The sequence below is a fragment of the Pelecanus crispus genome, chromosome 1 (assembly GCF_030463565.1).
Source record: "Pelecanus crispus isolate bPelCri1 chromosome 1, bPelCri1.pri, whole genome shotgun sequence".
Taxonomy (NCBI): Eukaryota; Metazoa; Chordata; class Aves; order Pelecaniformes; family Pelecanidae; genus Pelecanus; species Pelecanus crispus.
Window position 1 is genome coordinate 64,763,796 of NC_134643.1, and position 25,710 is coordinate 64,789,505.

A 25,710-nucleotide genomic window follows, 5' to 3' on the forward strand; every position below is an offset into this window, starting at 1 on the left:
AATGGGCTGCACGCCATAAAGTCTTCCCCTTCTGGGTTGCTAGCTCACTTCAGGCCTGACCTGTAACAGCTCCTTGCCATCCTTGTCTTAGGCGTTAAGCACAGCGCTGCTAATACATTGTAATCCTGTCTGTCTTCTTGCTATTTTTGCCTTCCTAGGGCAGGGGCACCCACCTGTAAGCTTCTTGTTGCTCTCCAGCTGCCAGGGGATCCTTGTCCCGCACCACAGCGTGCCTCTGCTTTGAGTGCATCCTCGTGATGCCGAGGACAGGGGGTGTAAAAAACCCCAAACAAAAAAACCTGCAAAAAATAAAGGGACATACAGAAATTCCAACGGTAGGTGCAAAGTGTTTAAGAAAGATAAATCACTACTGTAATTTACGCCTCAGGAAAAAATAGCCCACCTAGGTTCTGGGTAGACATGTGCTCCGCATCTGTATTCAAGGGCCTTCCTCATTTGCTTTTAGTCTGCTTTTCTAAGGAAATGACACGTGTGTGATCACACTGCCTCTGTGTTCCCCTTCACTTTTGAATCCAGTGGACAAATTCAAGCAAATTTGATGCAGGGGGAGAGGTCTCAGTGGTATTGAGTTCTACATGTTTCATGAAAATAGGCAGCTGGGCAGAGACCCTGTTAATGCATGCCCCGGGGGAAGGGCTGCAGTGTCAGCTTGCCAGTTAATATATACTGTTGGAGGAGTGTCTCTGTAGAGGAGCTCAGTCTTGAGACCCCTGCCTGTAGGAAACAGCAGAAGTCTTTTTCTGGCCTTTTCTTTTTTAATTTTCTTTCTTTTTTTTTTTTACCTTTGGTGAGACTTGAAAATAAAAATAACACTTTTCATCTTCAAAGGGCTTTACAAACATCAGCTAATTAAGCCTTCCCTCATCTAGTTTGCTGCTTCAAGGAAGAGTGGAAAAGCAGGGATTTCTCTAAGAGTGAATGAGATGGATCCTCAGAGGGCCCATCTCAATCCTGCAGGGTCTGTGGCTGTTGCTCCACTCCAGAGCATGCGGCTCTGTACCATGTTGTTGTTTGTTCTTTGTTTCTGTAGCAAATAAACAAACAATGGAATTGAAAGAAACAATCAAGAGATATCCCCCAACGCACATGCTCCAGCTTATGGGTAAACCATCAACCTGAAAAAAATGTAAATTGGCTTAATCAGGAGGGGAAGAAAATTCTCATCGCTTAATTTTTAGATCTTTTAAAATTGATCACACATGAGATCCTCACATTTTCCCAGAAATTACCTTGAAAACACAATAGGGCACTTCCTGTTCTTCTCTCGATGTCCCCGGGGACCTTTGGGCATTGTCAAAACCAGAAGCTTTAGACATCTCCTGGTCCAGTTCTCTTCCCCCTTGGTTGTGGATTGAGGGGAGGATGAGCTCTGCGCTGACTCTGGCCCTCTCCGTCGGATGAAAGAAGACAACTATAAACCAGGCCTGACTCTGGAGAAATCAGCACAACGGGTGTGGGTGGGAGGAGGGCACAGAGCACAGCCCTCGGTGGGTGTAGGTGGCTTTTACGCTGTTGGCTTCAAATGAGCTCTGGCTGCTCTTCCCCGGCCAGATCCAGGTTTTGTGCCGACGGTAGCTCTGACTTCTGGTCAGCAGCCACCCCTGCCTTGGTTGTGTGCAGGATGGGCATGAATGCAAAACGCCAGTGCTCCTGGTGGGTTTTCCCTTGATCTCAGCCACCAGCCAGGTCTGGTGCCAGGATCACCTCTAGTCACAGGGATGCGGTGCGGAGCACCACAAAGGCTCAATAATGAGATTGAACCCTGTTGAGTGGAGGGGGGAACTATAAAGAGGGGATGAGAGCTGAACTGGAGGTGTCTATAGCTGGAACATCTGTGCCATGGTCAACGCTGAAGATGGTTGCGACACTGTTACAGCCATCCCGTACGGCTTTCCTGAGGGCTTGGCTGAGGGAAGCCTCATCTGAATGCAGTATGTGCTCGTGGGCATCGGGAGCGGCGAGTTGGGCTGAGAAAGGGTTTGGCTGTCGCAGCGCGTGGAGAAGGAGAGGTTTTGCATGGCACCTCTGGGGCATGGGAACCAATATACATTGTGGTCCATTGTGGGTTTTTTCCAGCATCCTCTCCACTGTCTGTTGTGAATCCAGCTCAGAAATAAAGCTTTAGGGATGGGCTGATGCTCTGTGAATTTTGTTTTTTCTTTTTATTTTGGCCCCTTCACACACACTTGGAAATGCATTTGAGTATGTTGGTGTGGTTGAGTGTGGTTACACTTCGTAACAGTGAGTTAGCCTCAGAGGGCAGCAGGTGCCGTGCTTTAGGTTTTCCTTGCCAGTGTGAAGGAGGCCTACACCTCCTTGTTTTTTCTGGATCCTACCTGTGCCTAGTTTTCTATCAGGATCCTGAGGTGAGCATCTCAGAGCTCAGCAGCCTCAAAGTCACTGCAAAAGCTCTCACTTTTCTAGGTTTCTTTCTCAAGAAAAATTCTCTATTTAATTTCCTCTTGAGACTACTGGCTTTTCCAGGGTGATTCTCTCTTCATTAGCATTCAACTTTTCTGGGGTCCAAAACAGGATATGCATAAAACTTTGTATCATTGCGTGACTTTTGTCATGCAAGCTTTTCACTTGCCAGCAATTTTTTTTTTTTCTATTCCACTTTGCACCAACATGGAGTTCTATTGCAGATACAGTTACAATTAGAAAAGAATTATTTTAGTATTGTTAGAGCATGAATTAATTATAGTTTCTGGTGAGACAGAAAAAAGCAAGAACAGAAAATAGTTCTCAGACCTAGGGTTTAAAGTATTTCTCACTATTGTTGCTGCTGCAGCAGCAGTTTTCCTTATTTTATACATATTTACTATTATTCTACAACTGAAAAGGCTGGATCTAGAAATGCTGCAGAAGGAAGAAATGGTGATTACAGAGTGCAGGTTCGCAAAGGAAACTATCTTAGGTTTCCCCAAGGGAAAGAAAAAAAAAAAGTAAACACCACCCCCCTACCCCCCCACCCCCCCCCCCCAGAAAAAAAAAAACAAAACCCTCAGGCTTCTCTACATCAGAAATGTGATGCTGTACTTTGAGTAGAAGCATACCGCGTTCCCTGCAAATTCATTGTCTTCTAATCATTGCCTTGTGCTTCCCCTGCCTATCTCTGCATAACTCTAATTTGGCTGCTTGTGTCTGCATGCATAAATGTGCAAGAAACGAGTCCAGAGTGGCTCTTGAAGCCTTGGTTGGGTTTGCTGGACTGGTAGATAGGAAAAAACAAACAAACAAAAAAAAGCCATTCTTCTTTTAAACTGAGAAATTCAGATCAGGCATGAGGGAGATGCAGTAAACAAGGAGCCTGGTGATACCGGTTTTAGACAGGCGTCGTTCAGAGTAGGATTGCACTTTAGGAGGTGCTTAGTATGTTCAGCAATATTGACATTTTGTTTCAGTTGGATGAAGATCCGAAAGCAAATCTGAGCCCTTCGTGAATGGAAATAGTCTTCCCTTGTGCACCCCTATCTTGCTTCGTCATCTCACAAGGCGGATGTAAAGACCCGCATCCCTCCTACCTCCATCCCACCCACCTCGACCTCCGCTGAGAGGTGGCAGCTTCTCACGTTGGGTGAAGGGAAGGCAGGAAAGCCCTCAAGGTGCCTTTCCCCGGCAATGCCGCTCTGCAGGGATCACGGATGTCGCGCCGCTTAATCCTTCAGCCGCTGTGGCATGTTGTGGGGCGGTAACAACGAGCGTAAATGAAATACATAATTAATAAAGCAGCGGTGGTTTGCGTTTGGTGCTTGGCGATGGGTGGGACGTGAGGAGAAGCGGTGGGGTAATTACAGATGAGAAAAATGAGGCAGGAACGTGCGGTAACCTTTCTGGGTTAGCTGTCCCTGTGATCGATGGCTTACATTGTTTTCTTGCTAACCTTTTGGTGAACCTCCCTTTAGAATAACAGGGGAAATACAGTTATTCCCTTCCCCGTCTTGTTTGTTGGTAAAGCACTCATGTACCGCCTTATTATTGCACCCTAAATATTGCCGTGTGTTGGTAGTAAATCATACGGCGGGTAATGAGCTGCACCTCATGCAGGGGCCTTTCCGCCCTCCCCCTGCCAAGCTGAAGGCTGCCTGCCCATCGCCGTGTGGGCAGCGGCACCGACTGTCGCGGTCCTGGTTAACCAAAAAAAAAAAGACCACTTTCCACAACTAAAATGGGTGTTGGGGGAGCTGCGGGGCAGAGGTGGGGACGGGTGCAGTGAAGGAGGTGATGAAACCAAAGATGTACCCTCAGGTTTTTGGTGGAGGGACGGGGAAGCTCCAAGATGTTGGGGTGATAAATTCATGGGCTTACAACTGGTGGCACGGGCCTGGGTGAAAGTGTCTTTATGGTCCATTTGCATCCCTTGCTGCTTGAATGTACTCTGGTTTTACCTATCAAAGCCAAACTTAACCCTGTTTTCGGTAATTTCAAACACAGCCCTCAAGCAATGAGGTTTCTGAGAGCTGGAGCCAAGTTTATGAACCCCAGACTCCTCTGTCAGGGGGAAGATGGCTCAGTTCAGGCATTTCAGGGGGAAGCATATGATATATGCCAGATAAAACTGCGACATGGAAAAAAATGTAAAGAATGCCAGGAAATGTTCTTGAACCCTGTGGTTGCCTTAGCAGAGGGCTAAATGGTTACAGGCAGTCATGATAATTGAAGATACGAACATATACATAAGAGAGCCTCTTCTTCCAAGAAAGGGTGGATCTTTGCCTTCATGTCCTGGGAAGTACTTTTGATTGTGTATTTATTTCTCTGGAATAATTACTGAACTTCCCCTCAGCCAAAAGCATTCCTGATATATGGGGATTTCTCCGCCCTTTACAAGGACAGTACTAGCTACTTGCAAAACAGTCAAATTAAGAAATGATATCCATACTGCAGTGCGATCCAAGGACAAATTAGAAGTTAAAATGAATCAGATGGGAATCATTCCAAATTCCCTTTGTGTATGGCAAAGAGGAGGAAAAGTTTCTTTTGCATGATTTTTTTTTCCCCCACAAGTTTTGTCTCTCCAGAATTTTTGTCATGGCCACCTAAAATTTTAACGTGCAGGAAATGTTTATATTTTTTCAGAACATCGGGCTAGCTTTAAGAATTTGTTTTGGCAAGAAAAAAATGAAACTGCAAAAGGAGACATTTGAAGAGTCCCAGAAACAAATATATGACTATGTGTTGACATGTTATGAAGGTGTCGGGAGCGACTCCTTACTTAAAATTGTGCTGAAATTTTGCACTTACTATGGATTTAAATTCATCAGCTTCACACTTTAATGATTGAATTTAGTCTCCTGATTTGGTACTGAGATGCGTTGGAGAACAATTGAATTTTCTGTGTGATGGTTTTCAATAAATAATGAACTAAACTTTGCAGAAGACTTCATTTTAGAAGTCTTCCTTCTGAAGTATTACCTTTCTCCCTGCAAGCATCATGGCTCCTTTGGGACTATTTGCACATCATGCATGCATTTGTGCTTGTATTCTGGTTTTCTGTCCGGCTCCTGTAAGATATGTGGCGTTAAAGGTTAAAGTCAGACTTGTTCCTCTGCTAACAGCTGCAAGGGCTCATTTCCATGTCTGGACAATTGGGGAAATGCAGTTTTTGGCCCTAAAAGGTGGTAACCCCCATCCCTGTGTGAGATAAGGTGTGGGTGGGAGTAGAGGGTATTCATGGAAAACACCATTCCAGAGCTGGTGTTTCAGGCTTGCCCTGTCCATCCCTTTGCTCCCTAGGCACTGGACCAGCAGGCATTCAGCCCAGGAAGGGTGAAACGTGGGAGGAGAGGGGTGGGGAAGGAGGGGATCTCAGGAGGAAATAAGCAGGTGTTTGGAGTGAGCAGGCGAGCTGGGTGGAGTTTCGAAGTGGAGCAAGGGCTGGTGGGGATGGCAGGAGGAGCAGGAGGGAAAGGCAGGGACTAGGGGAGCTGGGATGGGGGGAGCTGCAGACAAGGCACTGGTCCCCCCGAGCCCTCGGGGTGCTGCTTGCCACTATCACTGTGCCCAGGGCTCCATGAGGAGCAGGGTGAACCCAGTTACCCTTCGGTGCTCAGGTTTGTGCTCAAGAGCCTCGGGCACTCATCACGGAATCGTGGTATATCTCACGCTGGAAGGGACCCGTCGTCGAGTCCAACTCCCTGCTCCTCGCAGGAGTCCACAGTGAGGTCCACGCCGATGCGCTGTGTGCTGGAAGGGTGTTTGTGTGCTGGCTTGTTGAGGGCGGCCATGTGTTATCAGCAGCCCGAGATTTTAGCGCTGATCCTTTGTCCTTCCTGCAGATTTGCTTAAGCCTTACTTTGTTGTCCTCTTTATGTAACCAACAGCAGGATACCAGTAGCCCGGGCTGCTGGGGCTTCCCAGCAGGGCTGCTCGTATCCGTGGGCTCGCTCCGGTCCCCATCGGCTGCAGCATCCAGACTGTCAGTGGCCACCGCAGTGGGTCAGGGACTGTGTCTTGTGCAGGCTTAGTTGCAGATCCCGACTTAGCCGATGCTGAGCAGCAAGTCCCAGAGTTTATATTTCCAGGGTGACAAGGGATCCTAAATTAGGTCGTGAGTCTTTTAGGGCAGGGACTGTTTTCTTATGCTTTTTTACAGCATCTAGTACGGTAGGGCCCTGCTTAAACCTTCCAGATTTGAGCCCTAGTATAAATACAATAAAAATAAGTTAAATTCCGAGTGGACTCGTGTTTCCCCAATTCTGCGGAAGCGGAATGTTTTTCGGCAGTGCCATGCCTTGCTGCTTGTAAGGAGGCTCTTGTCACCCACTCCACGGCTCGCTCTGCAAGCTGTGTTGATTCGAGTAGGGATTGAGTTAAAGGTGGAAATTTGCAGCAGGAATAGCCAGCTGGGTCAGCTCCGGGGTGCCCCTGCCGTTCCCAGCCACGCATACCTCTACGTACGGGTGGGCAGGCATTCCCAGGCTTTTCCTAAAACTTGTTTGTAGACCAGGCAGGTCCTCACAGCGTAGGCGGGATGCTGCGACTCACCAAGCGGGGGGCATTAAAGCGGGCCTTGGATTTCTTGAGCTGTTCCCGACACACTGTCATGCTGGGTGGCATCTACAGGTCATTTTGCCTCAAAATCTGCCTTGCCTCACTAATACCTGTCTCTTTTGAAAGAGCTTTCGAATCTGTGTATTATTATTGCTGTTCCCGAATATCGTAAGTAAAAGATGTTGTGGTCTAATAGATAGGGCACACTGTTCGCAAGGACCCCGCTTCTTTTCTTGGCTTTGCTACGCTCTCTCCGTATGATCTTGGGCGAACTGCTCCACCAATCTGTTCCCCTGTCACCACACATCGCCTTGGATCATCAATTCTCTGGAGCAGACACAGTCCCTTAGTGTGTCGTCTTTTAGCGTCTAGCATTATGGGGCTCCAGTCTCCACCGGGACTTCTGCGTGCTACAGAAATACAAGTAGTTGCTGCTAATAATAATATTAAATCTGCGTGGCTCTTCAGAGATAAGTAGAGGGCAATGCTCCTTTCTCTGAGGAGCAGGCAGGATAAGAACTTTATTTTTGTCTTTGTCTTTTCCTAATTAAAAAAAAAAAGCAGCCAGTAGACATGATTAAAAGAAAAAAAAAAAAAGGAGGCTGCAATAATTTGATATTTTTAGCCTCAGACCTGCTACTTGCTCTGTGAAGCTAATCGTAGGATCATAGCCTGAGTCTGGTTACCATCCGTGTTTGCCAGGGGTAGAAATCATTTGGAGCCTTATATTGGCAGTTGGCTCGGTAGTCGGGCTAATCCCATAAAACCACCATGCAGCTTGGTGCAACTTTCAGTATTTGCTGTGAACAAAAGTCTCGGGGAACATTATAGATCTGACGCGCAGAGCTTCACTTGGCTGGTACGTGGCAGGGCTCTGGGCTGGAACGATAAGGGTTTGGGATGGAGCTGAGTGTGGCAGAATGGGAGGCCGTCAGAGATGAGAAGTCAACTCTTGACTGTCTCTGTGTGCTTTGGGATTTTTTTAATTATTATTTCATTTCCAAAGAAATACAACAGCAACACCAACACCAAAAGGTCTTAAATATTCGACAGTGAAAACAATAGATTTCAAAAGGAAAACAAAAAGTTAGAGCCAGCTCAGCATTGGTGGACATTTGGCTCTGAGGGAAGCGAGAACAGCTTGGATTTGCATAAATTGCATACTGCGGGTCAGAAAGCGGAGTCAGAATTATGCTTTCATTGCGGTGGCATGAATGGAAGCACATAATTGGCATTCTTCCCTTCTTGATCAGATGCCTCCTTCAGGGGATCTGTGCACCCAGTACGTTGCGGCGCATCCATTCACTGCCTGGCATGGATAGGGCTTTTGTTTTCAAATTATGATTTTGTCTATTTTCTGATTTCTTCCATAACCTGGGAAAGCCCCAGCCCTCCCCCGCTGTGTGTTACCCTTTGTTTCGGAGAACAACCAGAGGTCACGCTGTGCTGAATGTAGCTGTCGGTGCATCATCACGACCCCCATCCCCTCACCCCCATGCACGTTTCTGCACTTCTGGGTCAGCGTGGAGCTGAGGACCCGCAGGGGCGATGGTCGTGGTGCTGAGCGTTGTGCGCCTCCTCTGAAGTTTACGGACTCCTGCTTTTCTGAGTCCGAAGAGACGAGTGTGGTTGCCATCAGTCCAATAGGGCCTCCTCCAGGGATGTACAAAGATGCACTTCTGGCTGGGACAAGCTTAGTATGTCTCTTGGCTGACCCAGGACCTGGCTTTCTTTTCTGTTATTGGGCTTAATAGCTTTTCTTGCCTCTTAAGATTTCCAGCTCAAGTGCAACGAGGACTTGCTAGCGGATTCAGATTCAGCAAAGCACCTAAATGTATGCTTAACTTTAACTGCATCCAGTGCACTCACCAGAACTCGGGCACGTATTTGCTTCAGGTGATGCATGTGGTAGAGGGTTTTGCTGAACTGGAGCCGCAGCCTCCAGCAAGCGCATATAGTGCTGCTAAAAACTCACGTCCATTCAGACACTGGCAGCCATGGGGAAGCCTTTCCGGCTGGATGTCAGGTCCTGGTCCTCCTCCCCGCATGGTTCTCTGTCAGCATTGCCCGCTCCAGGGCTTCCTCTCTCATCCTGGGCGTGTGCTTGCAGTTTCAATCTCCACAGAGTCACTGGTCAGAGTCACTAGCCAGACCATGTGCCACGTGCCACTCGGCCATGTCCCGTCCTTTCCTGGGACCATACCCACCCTGCCATTGATACCAGATCCGCCCAGCGGCAAAGGCAAATGGCACCTAACGGCTATCGATGGCTGGGGCCTGCCTCTTCATTTATCCAGAGACAAATGTTTTAACCTGTTGGCACTAAGAAATCATATCGATTGGAGAGTTTTTGTTTTATTCCTCGGGTCTGCTAATTGAAAGGGAGAGCACTCCTTTAATATCTTCCTGCCGCGGGCTCGGTTCTACTGTACCTTGTCCGAAAAAGCTTTTATTTTCGAGGCACAGGGAAAACGATGTTTATAAAATATAAACTACGGGAATTTTCATTCCCCTCTGGCTTTAGGAGGAGGAGAGCAGCTGGTAGAGAGTGGACGAGAAAGGCTTTATCTGCTATATTTTGGTTACTGCGCTTTGAGTGATGGGTTTAATAATTGATAGAGCAATTTAGCAATGATCCATAATCCCGAAAGAAGCCTACGCTCCCCTCCCTCTCCCTCCCTCCCTCCGAGACTGACAGGCTGCTCTCAGTGGTTTTGTCTGCAAAATTTCATCCCTTGGTTTCTGTAAACAGCCTGACATGGGAGAGGGGGGGAAAAAAGCAACTGTTTCTAAATCTTTTGTCTTGTTTCCACAAACAGCTGCGCTGCCTTCTCCAGCTCAGGGCTTCAGTCATTTGCTCGTACGCTCTTGCTGAAGAGAGCAGGAGGTTTTCTTTCAGGCCCCGACCTAAATGGAATGTATATATGCAATGTATATAGGAGAACAGAGTGGTATAGAGCCTCCCGGCAGGGGCCCCTCCCTCCCTCCCCATTTAAATCCAGGCTTTGTTCATGGCTGAATCCAGCTTGCTTAATCCCAGGAAAGGTGCGTAGCGATGGCAAGTGCTTGGAGTACGTTTGTGCACTTTTCTTGAAACTCTTTCAGGATTAACCCATGGAAATTGCTTTTCCCAAGAGCCTCGCGCTGATGGGCACGGTGAGCATCAGGATCCCACTGGGGTGCCTGGTATATGAGTGTCTGTGTGAAACCCCATTTTTAAAGATGGATGCACACGAGCTGCACTTGCCCAGCTCACCCTCGTAGCAGCGCAGGGCTGTGTTTGCAGGCGCGTGGTGTGCACCCCTGCTACGAGGGTAGGGAGTTTCAGCTCTCCTGTGCGTGATGTCCACCTCTCTCTTCATCCACAATAAGTGCGGGAAGAGAGCAGAAAAGATGAGACAGAAAAAGGAGACAGAGGTAAGCAGGAGAGAAAAAGAGACAAGGTTGTAAGTACTGAATATGTATTCAGGCCAAGGCAGGGTGAAGCTAGGGAGGAGGTGCAGCCTGGCAGAAAGCTGGGTATAGGCAAAGTCAAGTGAGATGTATTTAGTTATGGTTTTCCATATGTATTACATAGATGCCAGATTGACAACAAGTTGTAATTAAGCATGACATAAAGTCAGCTATGCACAGCTGTATTATTCCTTAAAATTACAAGGGGTGAGGCCCTTTGGGGCACAGCGAAGTTTATGGACGCTCCACCGTGGGAGGTCTGTAAGACAAGCTGGCTGAACGCTTGCCAGGAGTGACATAGGCATGGACGGCCCGATATCAGGGCAGGGAGGGAGCAGGTGACTTCCTGGGGTCCGGGCTAGCCCTGTCAGCCTCCGACACCATCCTCAGGAGTATTTTCACCCTTCCCAGTTAGCACCCTGGTAGAATGTGAGCGGTATCAAGGGGCGGGTAGTTTAGTCTGCCTCTATGATTTATTTGCTATTAAATACCCTTAGTAATGATAGGCTACTGAGGCTTGTTTGATAATTATGCCAATCAAGTCCAGAAGTAATTCTTGTGTAACTTGCTCTCTGTTTTTGAAAGACAGAAGAGCTGTGTGTGTACACCTGCTAAAAACACCCTGGGACCTGCACCTGTGCCCCCTGAAACACTCCCAGCTACGTAGTGTTTTGCCTGGATGTAGGAGGATCATGGTGACCTTCCTCTGGACAAATGTATAGTCACTGTACCATGTATGGTCAGAGTGGTTCAGGTGGGAGGGGTGTTGGGAGGTCATTTAGCCCAACCTGCTGCTCGAGATAGGGTCAGCCATGAGATCAGGATCAGGACTTTGCCTTGCCAGGTCTTGAAAGCCTCCAAAGATAGCGACTGCGCAGCCTCTGGGGGAAGCCTGTGCTGGTGGTTCATTTATCAGCACAGTGGAGGTGTTTTCCCTTTCCCCAGTGGGAACCTCCCCTCTTTCAGTTTGTCTATCGTCTCCATCTCCTGCTGCCCACCTGAGCGAAGAGCCTGGCACCGTCTTCTTCGTGTGGCAGAGGAGGAGCGGGCAGGCTGTTGTCAGGTCCCCCATGGCTCGCTCTTCCCCCGCTGAGGTTCCTCCAGTTCGCTCATGCACTGGGGTCCCCAGGCTGAACATGGTATCCAGATGTGGTCTCACAAGTGTGGCTGGAGGTGGGTCATTGCATTCCTTGGTCTGCTGGCCCTGCTCCAGGGAGGCTGTTGGTCCAGCTGCTACCAGGGTCCTCGTTTCAGCCCACTGCCCCCCAAATCAAGGTGCTCATGGCCTTTCCCACCGAGCGGTTCCCCAGGTATTGCCACCAGGGCTCACCTGTCCCAGGGGCAGGACTTGGCATTTGTCCTGGCTGCATTTCAGAAGGTCCTCGTTGGCCTGTGCCTCCTGCCTGTCCAGGTCCCTCCGGGTGGCAGCCCTGCCCTCAAGCTCATCGCCAGGTCTCCAGTTTGCTGTCACCCCTAAACTGGATGAGAGTGCACTCTGCCTCCTCCCCCGGAGGACTGGTCCCAGGATAAACCCCTGCGGTACCTCACTTGTTACCAGCCTCCAGTTTATATTTATGTCTTGTAACATAAACCATCACCGATGGCTGAGTGGATCCAGCTTCCAGTCCTCTGAGCTGATACAGATATTTTTTGATGTGTTGCAAACTAATCTTGAGGGATGGGCGAGGGCAACGTGAGCAATGCAGTGTTGGAGCTACCCTCTAGTGGTGGTTGTGCTGGTGGTCTGACAGCCCTGGAAGTGGCTCCGGCCTCATCCACGGTCCTTTCCAGAAACTGGGTGTAGCTGTGTTTGACCTGTGAAAGAGGGAGTGTGTTAGTATGCCCTTCAGAGGCACTGTCCCTCCTTACAACTCAAACAAAAACATCTTTGTGGGTAAACAGTGTACTCTGATAGACTGGGTGACACTCCTCAATGGCCCTTTCCCTCCCTCATGAATATCCCTGTGTTGACTAAACTCTGCGGGTTTTGAACTTTATGCTGGATTCTGAATGGCACGGTGTGCCCGCATGTCCTGGGATGAGTCCTGACTCCCAGGGCTGTCCCTTGCTGCAATTCTGCTGCATTGGTGCTTCCCAACACGGTCCAGAGATCATGGTAGTCCTTGAAGCCCTAGCAAGCGGTCTGCAGAGCTGTACCACTTCTGATATGGGCTTCGGCTGAGCATCCAAGCAAACTCCAGCACTCAGGGATGCAGGAGAAATGCAGAAGTCCTGCAGCGAGACCAGCAATGAGTATGAGCCTGGCTCTCCCTGTCTGTGAGTGGCACAGGTGGGGTCTGGAGCTGCTCTCCTGCCCACTGCATGGGACGGGCAGTGAGCGAGCCAGCAGGAGCCAGTGGTGCCTGTAGGTGTTAAGCTCTGGCCCTGATGGATGGCTTTTTCACAGGCGGGAAGTCTGCAGCTGCCCAGCCCCGGAGCGGAGGAAGGTCTTGAGTCTGGGGGTCATCTGTATTAGATGTCTGGTCTGCATCCCTTCCAGGTGTCTGTGCAAGTGGAGAGGTGGAGGGGTGAGGGAAATAACAGCTATAACCTTTTAATCCCACAATACGAGCAAGTCTCCTTTTACAGCCCTGCACTTAAGAAGTGATTTGGGGTCTGAGAGGTACAGAGGGACAAAAAAAGGTGCTGAATGCTCTCCATCCCCATTAACTAAGAGCTTAGGGTACTCTGCATACTATAGTACATGGCAATAAAAAGCGGATACCTCTACAAAATACAAAAGGGTCAAGTGAGCAGGTATAAAGAGTCCATAAGGATGCCAAAGAAGGGGTTCAGCTGGGAGGAAGATGGAGCCCCATCACTTGAATAAAAGCCCCTTTGTAAGACACGTGAAGGATGCAGTTCCTCCTCCTCACAGGAGGTATCTTGGTGCGTGGGAGAGCACAAGCGCTGAGAGAGGTCAAGCCCTGGGCATGCAGCCAGCCAGCGCGTGCCCGCTCGGGCCGAGGGGTTTGGCTCCTGCCGCCCTGCTTCTGCCCAGGGCTTTCTGGATGGAGATGTGAAAGCCGCTGCTTCCTGAAGTTCATGCTTTGTCAGGTGAGACTAACAGGTAGAAGAAGATGGGACCTGTGTATATCGACTCAACAGAGAGCATCACTGTAGGTCTGTCTGTCTGCACTGCCTGCAGCTGCCTGCAGCCTTCTTCTAGAAGCGTCACCCCGAAGGCGAGAGGCAGGCACGCTCTGCTTAAGGTGCCAGCAAGTATCAAGTTTTGAGTTATATTTTTGTCTGATATGTATACTTGTCCATGAAGGACTCTGCTGAGACAATCGCGTTGGCCACGGGACCCTATCAGAGGTGGTAAATTATCCCGGAGGAGAGCAGTTTGCAGGGGAGTTTTAAAATTCAGAAAGAGCCCGGCTCTCTGAATCCAAGTCTGTGGAAATGAATTTTTTTGGCATTTGTTTTTAATGTCCTGTGATGTGTGGGTGAAAAAGCCAGTGAGCTAGACTGGTAATTAATTTTCCTGACAGAAACACCAGACAATGAAATTACCCTGCCACAAAGCAGGGTTGCTAAAGTAAATACTCTGCCAGCGGCAGGCCTGAAAGCAGGACGGGGTCATATGTGAGGTGCAAGCAAATGATGAGATGGCACTTCTGCCTCTGGGGACCTGCGGGCACTGCCAGCACAGGGACCCTGCTACCCTGGGTCCCTGGCTCCCAGCGCCTGGTATACACGGGCATGTTCAGGCTGGGCTCCAAGGTGATGGGGGGCTTGTCAGACCCAGCGCTGAGCCGAAGAGCAGGTCACCCTTTGCTGTCTAGGGGAGTAATTTGGTCTGGGAAGGGGGTAGGAGGTGTGGGAAGCGGGAATGGGCTGGCTGCTTCTCTCTTGGAGATACCGGCTCGTGGGGAGGGTGTTCAGTCTCTCCCAGGTTGGTGGCGAGTGGTTTCTAAATCTTTGGTCTATGCTGGCGAGATCTGTGTGAGCTGTAGAGCAGGTTGTGCCTGCACATACAGAAGGGGAGTGCCTTTTGTTGGGAGACATCGAAGGCAGCTCGCAGGAGAAGAAGGATGGGATGGCAAAGTTTTCTGTTTTCCCTCTGTGTGTCTCATACTGGAGGCTGGAATTACTGTGCTGAGGGCGTTGTGGATGCACAGCCAAAAAGCTGGCAGAGAGTGGTAAATGGGGACGTTCCTGCACGTACCGAGCTATCTGGCAACAGGCTGCCTTTGCGTGGTTTCAAACAAGATCCCCACCACAATCGGAAGGCTTGGTGAGTCTGTGTTAAAACAAGCAGTGTTATCGGTACGGAAAACGCTTCCCTGTGCAGCCATGGAGAGATCTGCTGAAGACCTCAGTGCTGTTCTGGGAGGACCCACTGCCGTGTGAATAGTCCTTCCTATTTATAATTGTAATACTCTGATGTGCACGCTTTAATAGGGCATTTTCCTCTGTTACATAGTGTTACCAGCTGCAAAATGGAGAAATCCCATGTAAGAACAGGCTAAGACATGGAAATGTTTTCTTTTCTTTTGGAAAAGAGATTTACACCATTCTTAAAGCTGTCCGAAATCTGATTGCTTTTAGAAATAAAAGGGTCAGTTGTGGAGTGGAGTGCCTGCACATTTTGGGACCAGCGTTATTTAATGTATTAATTATCTGTAAAAAGTGGTGGACCAGCAGTGAAGTGCTTAAGTGTGCAGATACCACAGACTTGCGTAGGTTAGGCTGCAGAAAAGAGTGAGGAACATTTAAGGGACTTGGTCTAGATTACACACAACGTTACGCCAGATTCAGTGCATTACTGAAAGGCAGTAAACATTGGAAGTTGAAAAATGAACCGTTTCTACATAATTCGATGTCCTAAATTAACTGCAGCTCCTCTGGAGAAAGGACTGTGTGTCTCGGAGGATCTCCCAGATAAAACATCTGCTGAAATGCCTTGTGTCACTCCAAAAGCAAACAAAATATTAGGCTCAGGGAAGACTGGAATGCAAAAGCGTTCTGCAAATAGTGTAAAATAAGTCTGGGGAATATCCTCGTGTTTTAACTGTTTCTAGGTTTGTTCAGCCTGTCTCTAAGCAGTCATCTCAGAAAGAGGAGTTGTAGAGCCAGGCGGTGGAAGTGGATTGAAACATCCATCGGATGGAACACTGATAAGCCAGAAGCTGCCGCAAACACGGGAGAACAGGGCAGAGATATAAAAATAGCTCATGCTAAAAGAAAGGTGATTCAAGTCCTTCTGTCTTAACAACCTCTAGGCCGATCCATGTGAATATGAAGTGAGAGGTGACAAATTTAAACCTGGTGAGGGAAAATCAGGCTTTAAAGAACTGAGTTAAGTTGCTATTGAAAGCAGAAGGTTGCCTGTGGAACTCTGTGCCGTAATGTGTGATTGAAGTCAAGATCTCACCTTGTCTTAAAAAATTGACATGTATATGTTAAGAAAGAGAGGAGTTCCACATGTTAGATAAAGGTCTGTGTGCAGAAGGGTCTATGCATCCATAACTGAACATACAGAACAATTTCCACCCAATAGAGGTTTGGAAGGTGTTTTATCAGTGGACGAGTTTTTTCATTACAGAGCTTGTAGCATCCTTCACTAAAACGCTTGGCATTGGCCATTAGCAGAGAGTGCCAGCAGGCAGGCAGGCAGACCATTGCTCCTCCTGGGGTGACTCCAGCTCTCTCTTAACGCACAGCAAACAGGAGGCGCCTGCTAGCTGAAAATCTGGAAGCCTGTGTGGTGTCTGATACCTGTCATTCTTTTGGTGTCTTAATGACTGCTTAATTAAGTTAACACGGTCTTTTTGTCTTAAGGCCACTCCCTGTCCATGGAAAAATTGCAGTCATGATGCAAAGGCAGGGCTGGGAGAAAGCCACAGTGAACGCTGGCTGTGGTGTACGTAGGGCACCATGTCACTTCGATCCTGTCCCTGCTCTCGCAGGGATTCCCATCGCTGTTCCAAAGTTATCATCTATTTGGGACCGAACGGGCAAAGACTGCAACTAATGTTTAGGCTTGATTAATGCAAATACCAGCTTTCAAAAAGGTAAAATAAAACAAAACTATCTCACAACCTCCCTTCCCTACAATGATACATCTGGTTTAATATAATGAATGACATTCCATTTAGTTGCCTTTTATGTGTCTAAATGGTATGGACACTGGTTTTGTGCTTTTCTTCCCAACAGTGGAGGTACAAAACTTCTTTTGTGAATGAAAAAGAAATTCTCTCCTAATTGCTGCGCTCCAGAAACTGGAGCTTTAAGGAAAACCACTGGACAGCTGAAGATTCATGAGAAAAAAAAATTTAGACATTTTGGAACCTCAAATTCTCGGTCATCCCCTTTTTGCAAGGGTCTGGAGCTGTTGGCAGCATAAGTGTGGGGAGAGAGGGGAGGAAGCGTGTGCTGCATATGACAGCAGTGCAAGCGATTTTTATGAACAGGGAGGTTTCTACACCATATCACGTTGGGAATATCCCACCAATAGTTCACCCCTCCACTCCCTCCAGTTGCGTTAGTGGGAGGGATTTGAAGTTCAGGCGATGCGTGGCTGAGCTCTCATTAGTGACCAGGGACATTTCGTTCACAATGTGGAAGGCAGGCAGGGAGAGGCAGATGGCTTTGAATGCAGGATTTACATAGTAATGAGATTCAGGTCACCATAGCCGTCTTTTTCTCTCTGCATTTTGTCTAGGTGTCGAGTAGTGTGCAGGGGATGATGGAATGGGGAGGAAAGGAGGAAAATTAACCCCTTGTTCCTAAGGAGAGATTGGTGTGAGAATAAAAAGTTTGGCATGATAGGCTGAAGAACAGTGGGGTATGAGAACAACAAGCACAGATGAAGCTAGAAGGGCTAAGGGTAGCCTCTTTTTAAGTTTCTGGCATGTTTTCTGTGGGAATGGCACAAAGCATCCTAGCCTTAAAATCGCAGAATTTCCCGTTAGTTTTACATCTGCGTTGATGTTTTGAGAACAGATAGTTTTGGGCTTTTGTCATTACCAGGCAACCCAAAATTGGGGAAGTTTGTGGACTGAAGATGGGGCATGGATTATTGCTACAGGGCCTTTGCTTGTTTCCTTGGAAAAAATTACCCATTTTGCTCAGTTTCTTGGCTAACGACTTGTCTTCACACGACGGTGTAATGGCGTGATTAAAACATAATATTTTCCACTGCAATTGGTAATCCTTAGTATGATCTCACTAGTGTCAGATCTTATCCTGATGACAGATGGGAAACTGGGAACCACGGGCCCTGTTTCCAGCTCTGGATGGTGGCACTTGATTTGCTCAATAGTCAACCCCAGGCATTCCCAAAATGTGCATCATGGCCCGAGAAATCCCAAGGCTATTTTTAAAATGATGCAAGTTTTACAGCAATGCATGTTTCTTTCTTTCATCTGTCTTCTGCTTTTTTTTTATATATATATATATATATATATATATATATATATAGTTAGAGGAGTATGGGAAAGTAAGTTTTTCTTTCTGTTGTACATCACCTGACTCCAGAAGTTGGGGCTTGTAGAAGAAAGGCTTGCAAGATCTGCAAGAAGAGCAAGAGAGAAGCCGTAGGTGATCCCTGTGTAAAATAGGAACAATGGCACTTTAACTGCATGTGGAAGTCTGGGCTGAGGTAGGGAAACTAAGGCAGGCGTTTGTGTGTGGAGGTGGGTTTTGTATAAGGTTTTCAGTATTTGTAAGATACTTCTGATTCTTCCACATAGAAGTTGCTTTTGAAATGCAAAGCATTTGGGGCGCTAAGGGGAGGATTCGTCTTGTCTCACCTTGGCCACTGGAGTTTGGGGAGCATGTCTAGCCTCAGTGAAGAAAGAGTCAAACCATCCCAAGACAGTGGGACAAATCCCTCTTTGGGGGGTGGGGAGGGCGTCTCCGTTGACTGCATGGTCTGCACGGTACCTAGCTAAGATTTGAGTTCTTTGACTTCTACGTGGCTGAAAGGTGAAATGACCCTCACCTTAAGGTCCTGAGGAAGTCTGAGCTGGGGCTGGTCTTGCTTATTTGGGTGTCTCCTCCATGCCCTGGCTGGGGATCCGCCCGGAGAGCTGAAGCAAAGCTTTTACCTTGTCCTCTCCTTCCTCAGCAGGGCTAACACCAAAACTCACTGAGCCAGAGGTGCCTCAGTGGGCATCTCCTGAAGCCAGCAGGAAACGCATAGTGGGAGTGTCGCCACATTTTGTCTGTTTGGGCTGGAAAGGAAGAGGAAATCTAATCAGGCGCCTGGGACAGACTGGAAAGCAAAGGCTTCTTGGCTACTTCCTCCTGAGGAAAAGGCTTAGGTCTAATAGATCTAATTACGTTATTTCTCTGTTTTATGGTTACATCCATTTGTTTAAAAAGTCTGTAATCCTTTTATACCAGTCCTGTAATGATTATTTAATGTCTGGCTGTTTGTGAAGCCTGCCGAGCTGCGTGAACGGAGGATGCTTCACCGCAGGGCGTCCACACGGTTCCTCCACAGGACGGCAAGCTGGGCCCGAGAGCCTCGAGTGGGGGCCTTAATTGGGTGGCCTTGAATGTACAACGTTGGTTTTGTGCTTCGTTTTCCCACCTGCCGAATGCAAATAATGGCAGTTCTCTCCTTTGCAAACTGCTGCGAAACATAGGACTGCCTCTTGGCAAAATGCTGCCAGAGGACTCTTCTGCAAGGATAAATATTTACCGACTAATGCTTGGCTAGCAGACGCTTTGCCGGTGGCCAGTGGGGCCCTGGGCTCCGTCGGAGCAATGACACTTGTTGGCGGCGGGCAGCGTCGCGCTCTGCGCGGGCCTCCCTACGCCAGCTGAGCGGATCTGCTCCCGTTGCTGATGTTTGCTAACCTCTTCTTTTGCAGAGCCCCTGAAATCATCCTCGGTTTACCGTTTTGTGAAGCAATCGATATGTGGTCGTTGGGATGTGTCATTGCAGAGCTGTTCTTGGGCTGGCCGTTGTACCCGGGAGCTTCGGAGTATGATCAGGTGGGTATGGATATTGCCCTGGATGCTGGTAAGAGCACGGATGTTCGTGGGTTGGAGGTTTTTTCCCTTTCTTTTGTCACAGTAAACAGATGCCAACTTTTCCTGTTTTGCTAATAGGGGATATGTGATTCGTACCCCTGCCCCCCCAAGACAACTTTTTCATTATCCACCTGGGGTATTTATTCTAGGTAACCAGTGTGCTGTTTGGTACGCTGGCTTGTAAGACCTGACTGCCTAAGTGAAATCTCAGTCAAGAGTCAACACTGCCGTTGACTGGAGAGTTCTGTACACGTCTCTCCTCACTGAGCAGAGCAGGCACCCTTTCTCTGCTGTAACAGCAAGTGTTGAATAAGGGTTTATTTGTTAGAAGAAACTTCACGAACTCTGCTGTGTTTCATAACCCCTTATATGAGGGTGCATATTAAAAGCAATGACAGGAAGGAGAACTTTCACAGTGGTGTAGGTTCCCAGTTAATATAAGCCGTCACACTTCTCTCCCTATAGGCTTTTACGCTCCTTTTGTAGTCCTAAAACTGATAGCGCAGCGGCTGCTAGAGCCAGGGCTGATGATCACTTTCCATTCCCATAGTCTTCTTCAGGGTGATCTTAGCTGTCTGCAAATATGGCCTGAAAACAGTCTTTTCCTTTTAGAAAATTAAAAAAAAAAAAAAAAAAAAAAGAGCAGGGTAATAAATAAGTTTTTCATATATGAAAATGTTTCTTTGACTCTTCTTTTGTAACTAGTATTTTTTTAGTCAGAGCTTTCAAGGTGAAATTTGGCAGGGGAAATAACCCGCAGTGAAGAGCAGGGCCATTAGTGACTCCAAAGGAAATCAGACGTAGCTGAAAAACTTAGGAGCATTTGAAAATCACATACCAAGCATGAAAAGTAGATTTTTTTTCTCCTCCCTGCCGCACTCCAAAAGCCATAAAACATGCAGCTGAAAAAGAAATCACCATACCTGCCTGCCCAGTTTAACTGTCCAGCACAAAGCTTCCCCTGGTGAAGTATGGTGAGGGCTCCTGGGGAGCTGGGAAAGGGGTAAGGGCTGATCCTGGCCCCTTGCTGCAGCCTGAGTTGCCCTGCAGCGCTGGTGCTGGGCTGCGGGCAGAATCCTGGCGCTCCTCAGGTGTGTGAGCTCCAATGGACATAAGGAGCTGCAGAGCCGAGCAAGCCATGCTCAGTGAACCAGGTCCTGAGTGCTTGGAAGTCTTTGAAACCACGGCTGCTTTTTATGCCTTTATTTAATTCTTTGTACCCTTCTCTGTCTCTTCTCTCAAAACTGCTTTCTATTCTTCCTTAGAATTTTCTAGAGTAGATAACTATTTTTAGTAGTTGCAGAGTTTGCAGCAGTTTTGCAGAGTGAAACATTCAGGAGTCAGGAGATGCCAAAGTCAAGGTTTCGTATGGCACCCCAGGTGTGTGTGAGATCGGTCTCTAATTGTGTAATCACAGTACCTTTCTGCTTTGAATAAATAAATTAAAGTCTGAGATCCTGGAAACACATGTGTAGTATCTTTTAGCTGTGTGAGTGCCAGCGAGGTCATACTCATGGAAGTAACCCAAATAATAAATGAAGTCATGTAGGCAATAGAGATGAAGTACTTTACATACCATGAGGGTGTCAGTTCATTTGAGCGTGTATTTCATCTAAGTTCAAAGATAGTCACTTCATAGTCCTCCGTTTTGAACATCAGACTGCTCCTAGGAAAGGCTGTGTGCACAGCTGGGGGTAAAAACAGCGAAAGTTAGAGCGCAAATATCAAATTGTTGAAATTACCTCCTGGAGAGGAGAGCGTGACATAAAAAGGTGCAAAGTGGTGAAACACCCCATTGAAATCTCTGTGTGGGTCTTCCTTTTTGACCTCTAAAACCTAGGGACTTTCCTCCCTTTATCCATAGGCTTTGTGGGAGCGTACCATAAGGGTGAGTTTCCAGTGATGTACGTGATAAATGGAGGGATGCCATATGGGAATTCTCTTTCCTCTCATTCCTTGCTCTGGGTTTTTTGGTTTGTTTTTTTTTTTTTTTTTGGTGAAGTCTAACTACGTGCTACGTTTTCTCTTTCTTTCTTTGTTCTATTGTTTTAAATGCCTCCTGCCCTCCTTCAAGGAAGACCTCCAGAGATCTTCATAGGATGAACAGTGACCTTTCATCCTTCTCTTACAGATTCGCTATATTTCACAGACACAGGGCTTACCAGCAGAGTATTTGTTAAGTGCAGGGACAAAGACTACGAGGTTTTTCAACAGGGATACAGACTCACCGTATCCTTTGTGGAGGCTGAAGGTAGGAAGACCTCCCCTTGTTTCTTTTACCTTGCAGTTGTTGGTTGGAAGTGAGGAGGTATTCAGGTCACCTCAGAGCCTAGGTCTCTGCTTTTTGCAATGCAGCGCAGACATTGGGGTGCCTGTAGCCTGAGGTAAAACTGCCATCCCCAAAGTATGGAGCCCTTAGCCCTCCTGCTTGGCATTGCTTTGTGGGAAATTTAAGTCCAGAATTGACCTGGAAATCTCCCTCTAAGTAGTCAATGAATCGATGTGTAGTTTAAATGAAACATGCCCTGGGCAGACTTTGTTCTAATATCTAATGCGTTGGGGGGAAAAAAAAAAAAGCATTTTAATTCTGACAGTCAAAACTGCTAGTAATGCAAGTGAGCCCTGAGTCTCTTGTAGCAGCGTGTTTGGCTGCATTCAGTCCCGAAGCAGAGAGGCCGGTGGGCTTCTGGCTGTAAGGGTGGGTTGCTGAGCCTCATGCTGGGGTGGGCGTAAGAGACCTTTGGGACTCTCACTGTAGTTGGGAGGATCCTCTGAAGTGAAAAAGGAGAGATAAATCACCTTGTGACACAAAATCTGTCATATAACCATAGTGGAGACAGTGTAAATGTTATCTGGTCAGGCAAGGGAGACACAGTGGTCTCTTACGGGGGCAGGGTAAGGCACAAGCTGGAAGTGGTACATAACCTGCAGCTGATTGCAGGGCAGTTCTGGTCAATGCCTGTCTCCTGTTTTGGGCAGACGCCAGATGATCACGAGGCAGAGACGGGGATTAAGTCGAAGGAAGCAAGAAAGTATATTTTCAACTGTTTGGATGATATGGCACAGGTAAGAGCATTGGTGAGTAACCAGCAAGATTGTCTCACATGCTTTCGGGCAACACTAACAAAGGGCAACTACATGATTTCTCTGTGTACCCTGTTCTTGTGCTAGCTCCTGAGAGCTACCAGGATTATGCCTACCAAATCAGCTTAAACGTGCTGCTTTGTAGGGGAAACTGCATATAGGGGCATGTGGGCTCAATGTGCTCTAGTAAAGCAGCCTTGGAAAGCAGCTAAGTTACATCTCTGACTGTCAAAATCCTGCATATTCTCTTGTCTCTCCAGTGCTCCTCTGTGCAACCACTGGCAAGTCACTTATTTCTCTGTGCTTTAATATTTCCATTTGTAAAATGGTGACATTGGAAATAACTACCATGGCTGCAGAAGAGCGTGCTGTCTGTAAAACGTGGCTATCTGGGGAAATGCGGAGTACTAATTCAGTGTGTCGATTCCGTGTGGTTGTGAAAGTTAATTCCAGCATAACCACTCCTGAAGCTGGAGTTTGTGCTAGCAAACAAACTAGCGCACAAAACTAGTACAACACGAGTACAAACTGGAGTTTGTGCTAGTGAAGTCTAGATGTTGTAGCGTTCGCAAGCAAACATGCAGAAAGGGAGGACTGTATAAATGGATGAAATAACATAACGGGTTTTTTTTTTCCTTGCGCCTGATACATGAATGTGATGTTTCCCATAAACCTACTGACAATTTTTATTTATTTTATATATCTTCTTTTGCTTACAGGACACATAGTTAAGTATCTGATAGCACAGTCCTTTATATGATAAATAGACTGATTATCAGAGCTTGCCTGCTACCACATGGAAGCTGTTCATCTTCAGTGGAGGGTGACTAAGTGTTTCATTAGCCATTGACCCAAGCGGGCTGAACACTTAACAGTCTGTCTAGAGATCTGACATGCACAAGCCAGATGACTAGCCACCACGGAGTCTGCCGTGTGACTTCAGCAACTACCCCTTTAGACAGGGAGGCTTGGAGGTCATGTGCTCCAACGAGGAGTAAACACAGTTTGCTGGAGACCTGACCATCTGCTCTTTCCCTTCGGTGCTCACCCTTGTCCTTTCTCCTTTAGGTGAACATGACAACAGATTTGGAAGGAAGTGATATGTTGGTGGAAAAGGCGGACCGGCGGGAGTTCATAGATCTGTTAAAGAAGATGTTGACGATAGATGCAGATAAGAGAATAACACCCATTGAAACTCTGAACCACCCCTTTGTCACCATGACGCACTTGCTGGATTTCCCTCACAGCACACAGTATGTGGCTTTTGTTGCCCTTGGGTTTTGAATTGAGGGGTGAAAAGGAGAGCTGGTTGTGGTGAAGACCAAATGTATCTAAGGGGTGTTATTGAGATGCTTAAACCTTAAGTTTTAATCTTTTTCTGGTTAAAATAAAGAGGATTGCCAGCTCTTAAGGTTGGAAGAATTGTGTTATTGGTGCTTGGCATTTAAAACATTGCAGAGTGTGCTACATTCATTATGTAAATATTCAATAATTACATATGTTTGCATTAAAATGCAGAAGAAATTATGCAATTAGTACTGAAAGTATCAGTATATCTCAAAGTAATACAGTCCTGATTGTCACTGCAGTAATCAACCTTACCTGCAGTGGGGAGCCGACCCTTCCTCCCAGAACCTTCCCATCTTGCAGGCATCAATTTGGGGCTGTTTACTTTTTAAGGGAGGAGCTTTTTCTGCAGCAGGCTGGTTTACAGGCACAGGCAACAGGACAAGGAGTTCGGTTTTCGGCGTTGTTGCCTGCCTGTGTAACCTTAAACACGATGCCCTGACCTCAGCTGACACATTTGTGGAATGGAGATGGACTCAGCTGCCCGATGGAGTTGTGAAGAAGTGTCATGCCTGCAAGCCTGGCTCCCCCTTCTCCTAAGGCTGCGTTGCGGAGCGCAGCAGCCTGAAATGCAGGAAACCTGTGCCCAACATGTTGCTCTTGTCCCCTGGGCGGTTCACGTAGGTTTCTCAGGTGCAAATGAAGGCAGACACGTAGTGGGAGTTTTCCAAAGCTTTTGGAACACCGAGCTTTGAACATCCTACTCTACAGCACTTTGCAGTTCAAGGTGCTTTTGCAGGCTGTCCCTTCACCTCGTCAGGAGAACAGAGTTACCGGCACAGCACTGTACTTCATTGGGTGCCATGTGCATGGGTGTTTAAAGGCTGTGAGGAGCTCAGGTACGAAAATAAAGGGCCTGCTTAAAAACCCATAGAGTATGTTTGTGTGGGTGCTGCAGAGCAACAGGTTACTGTGTCACCTCTCCTGCCCATATGTGTGCTCTTACCTGCAGTATTTCAAGTTCAATTAAGGTAGTTTTCCCTCTGTGAAGGAGCTGTAGCTGCCTCTTTGTTACATTTATCACAAGGTAAGAGCAGCTGCTTACCAGAAGGTAGTGGGTGCATGATCTCTGTAGACCCAGACTTACCCTGCACAGACATCTTTGAGTATTGCTATCTGTAAGTAAATAATAAGTGATAAATGTAATGAAAACAAGGTGGGAGATTGTTGCGCTAAACAGAGAGAAAGTAATTGTCATATAAAAACATTAATAAATTAAAAAATGACAGTATTTTCTAACAGTGTTAGCATCATATACTAAAGTCTTCTAATTTGCAACAGTCCTCCTTACTATGCAACAACCGATTGTGTAAGATAGGAGAGATTTGTGGCATAGTGCATTGCCATCAGAAATACTTCCACTAACGCAATGGACCATAATCACATCTTCAGTTTTGAAGTGCTCACTCGTGGCTGCTCAGGCAAAGCCCCAGAAAGATTGAAAATATCATTGGGGCCGATAGCAGTGAGAATTTTACCCGAATAAAAAATTCAACATCAGGTCTCTGAATACTAAATGCTGTGCCAGCCGGGTGCATAACCCCACGCAGCCCCTCCGCGTTGGAAGCGGTGATTGGTAAAGGGAGCAATAAGCTGTAACCAGCATGGCAGGTTGATGGAAATTTTGTCTGTGATTGCCTGTGGTTTTGAGAACAGAAACTTCAAAGCCTCAAGAGATGCAGGGAGTTGTAATCTCTCTTGAAAGTAAATCAGGCAGCAGAGAAAGTGAAAATATATGGAAGATGCAGCTTCTGAAAGGAATCTATGCTGTGGCATGCAAGTTTGAGCAGCCCGAGAGGGGCTGTTCTGCTTACTTCCAAG

The 25,710-nt window shown here is 47.3% G+C and overlaps 1 protein-coding gene across 1 annotated transcript in view; it reads left to right on the plus strand.

The window, feature by feature from the left end:
• HIPK2 (homeodomain interacting protein kinase 2) overlaps positions 1-25,710 on the plus strand; it is a 132,319-nt gene that overhangs the window by 78,082 nt on the left and 28,527 nt on the right. Inside the window, exons 3-6 of the mRNA XM_075728047.1 lie at positions 19,296-19,419; positions 21,590-21,709; positions 22,438-22,524; positions 23,611-23,795. Coding sequence (XP_075584162.1) covers positions 19,296-19,419; positions 21,590-21,709; positions 22,438-22,524; positions 23,611-23,795 — 516 coding nt within the window. The remainder of the gene's footprint in view (positions 1-19,295; positions 19,420-21,589; positions 21,710-22,437; positions 22,525-23,610; positions 23,796-25,710) is intronic.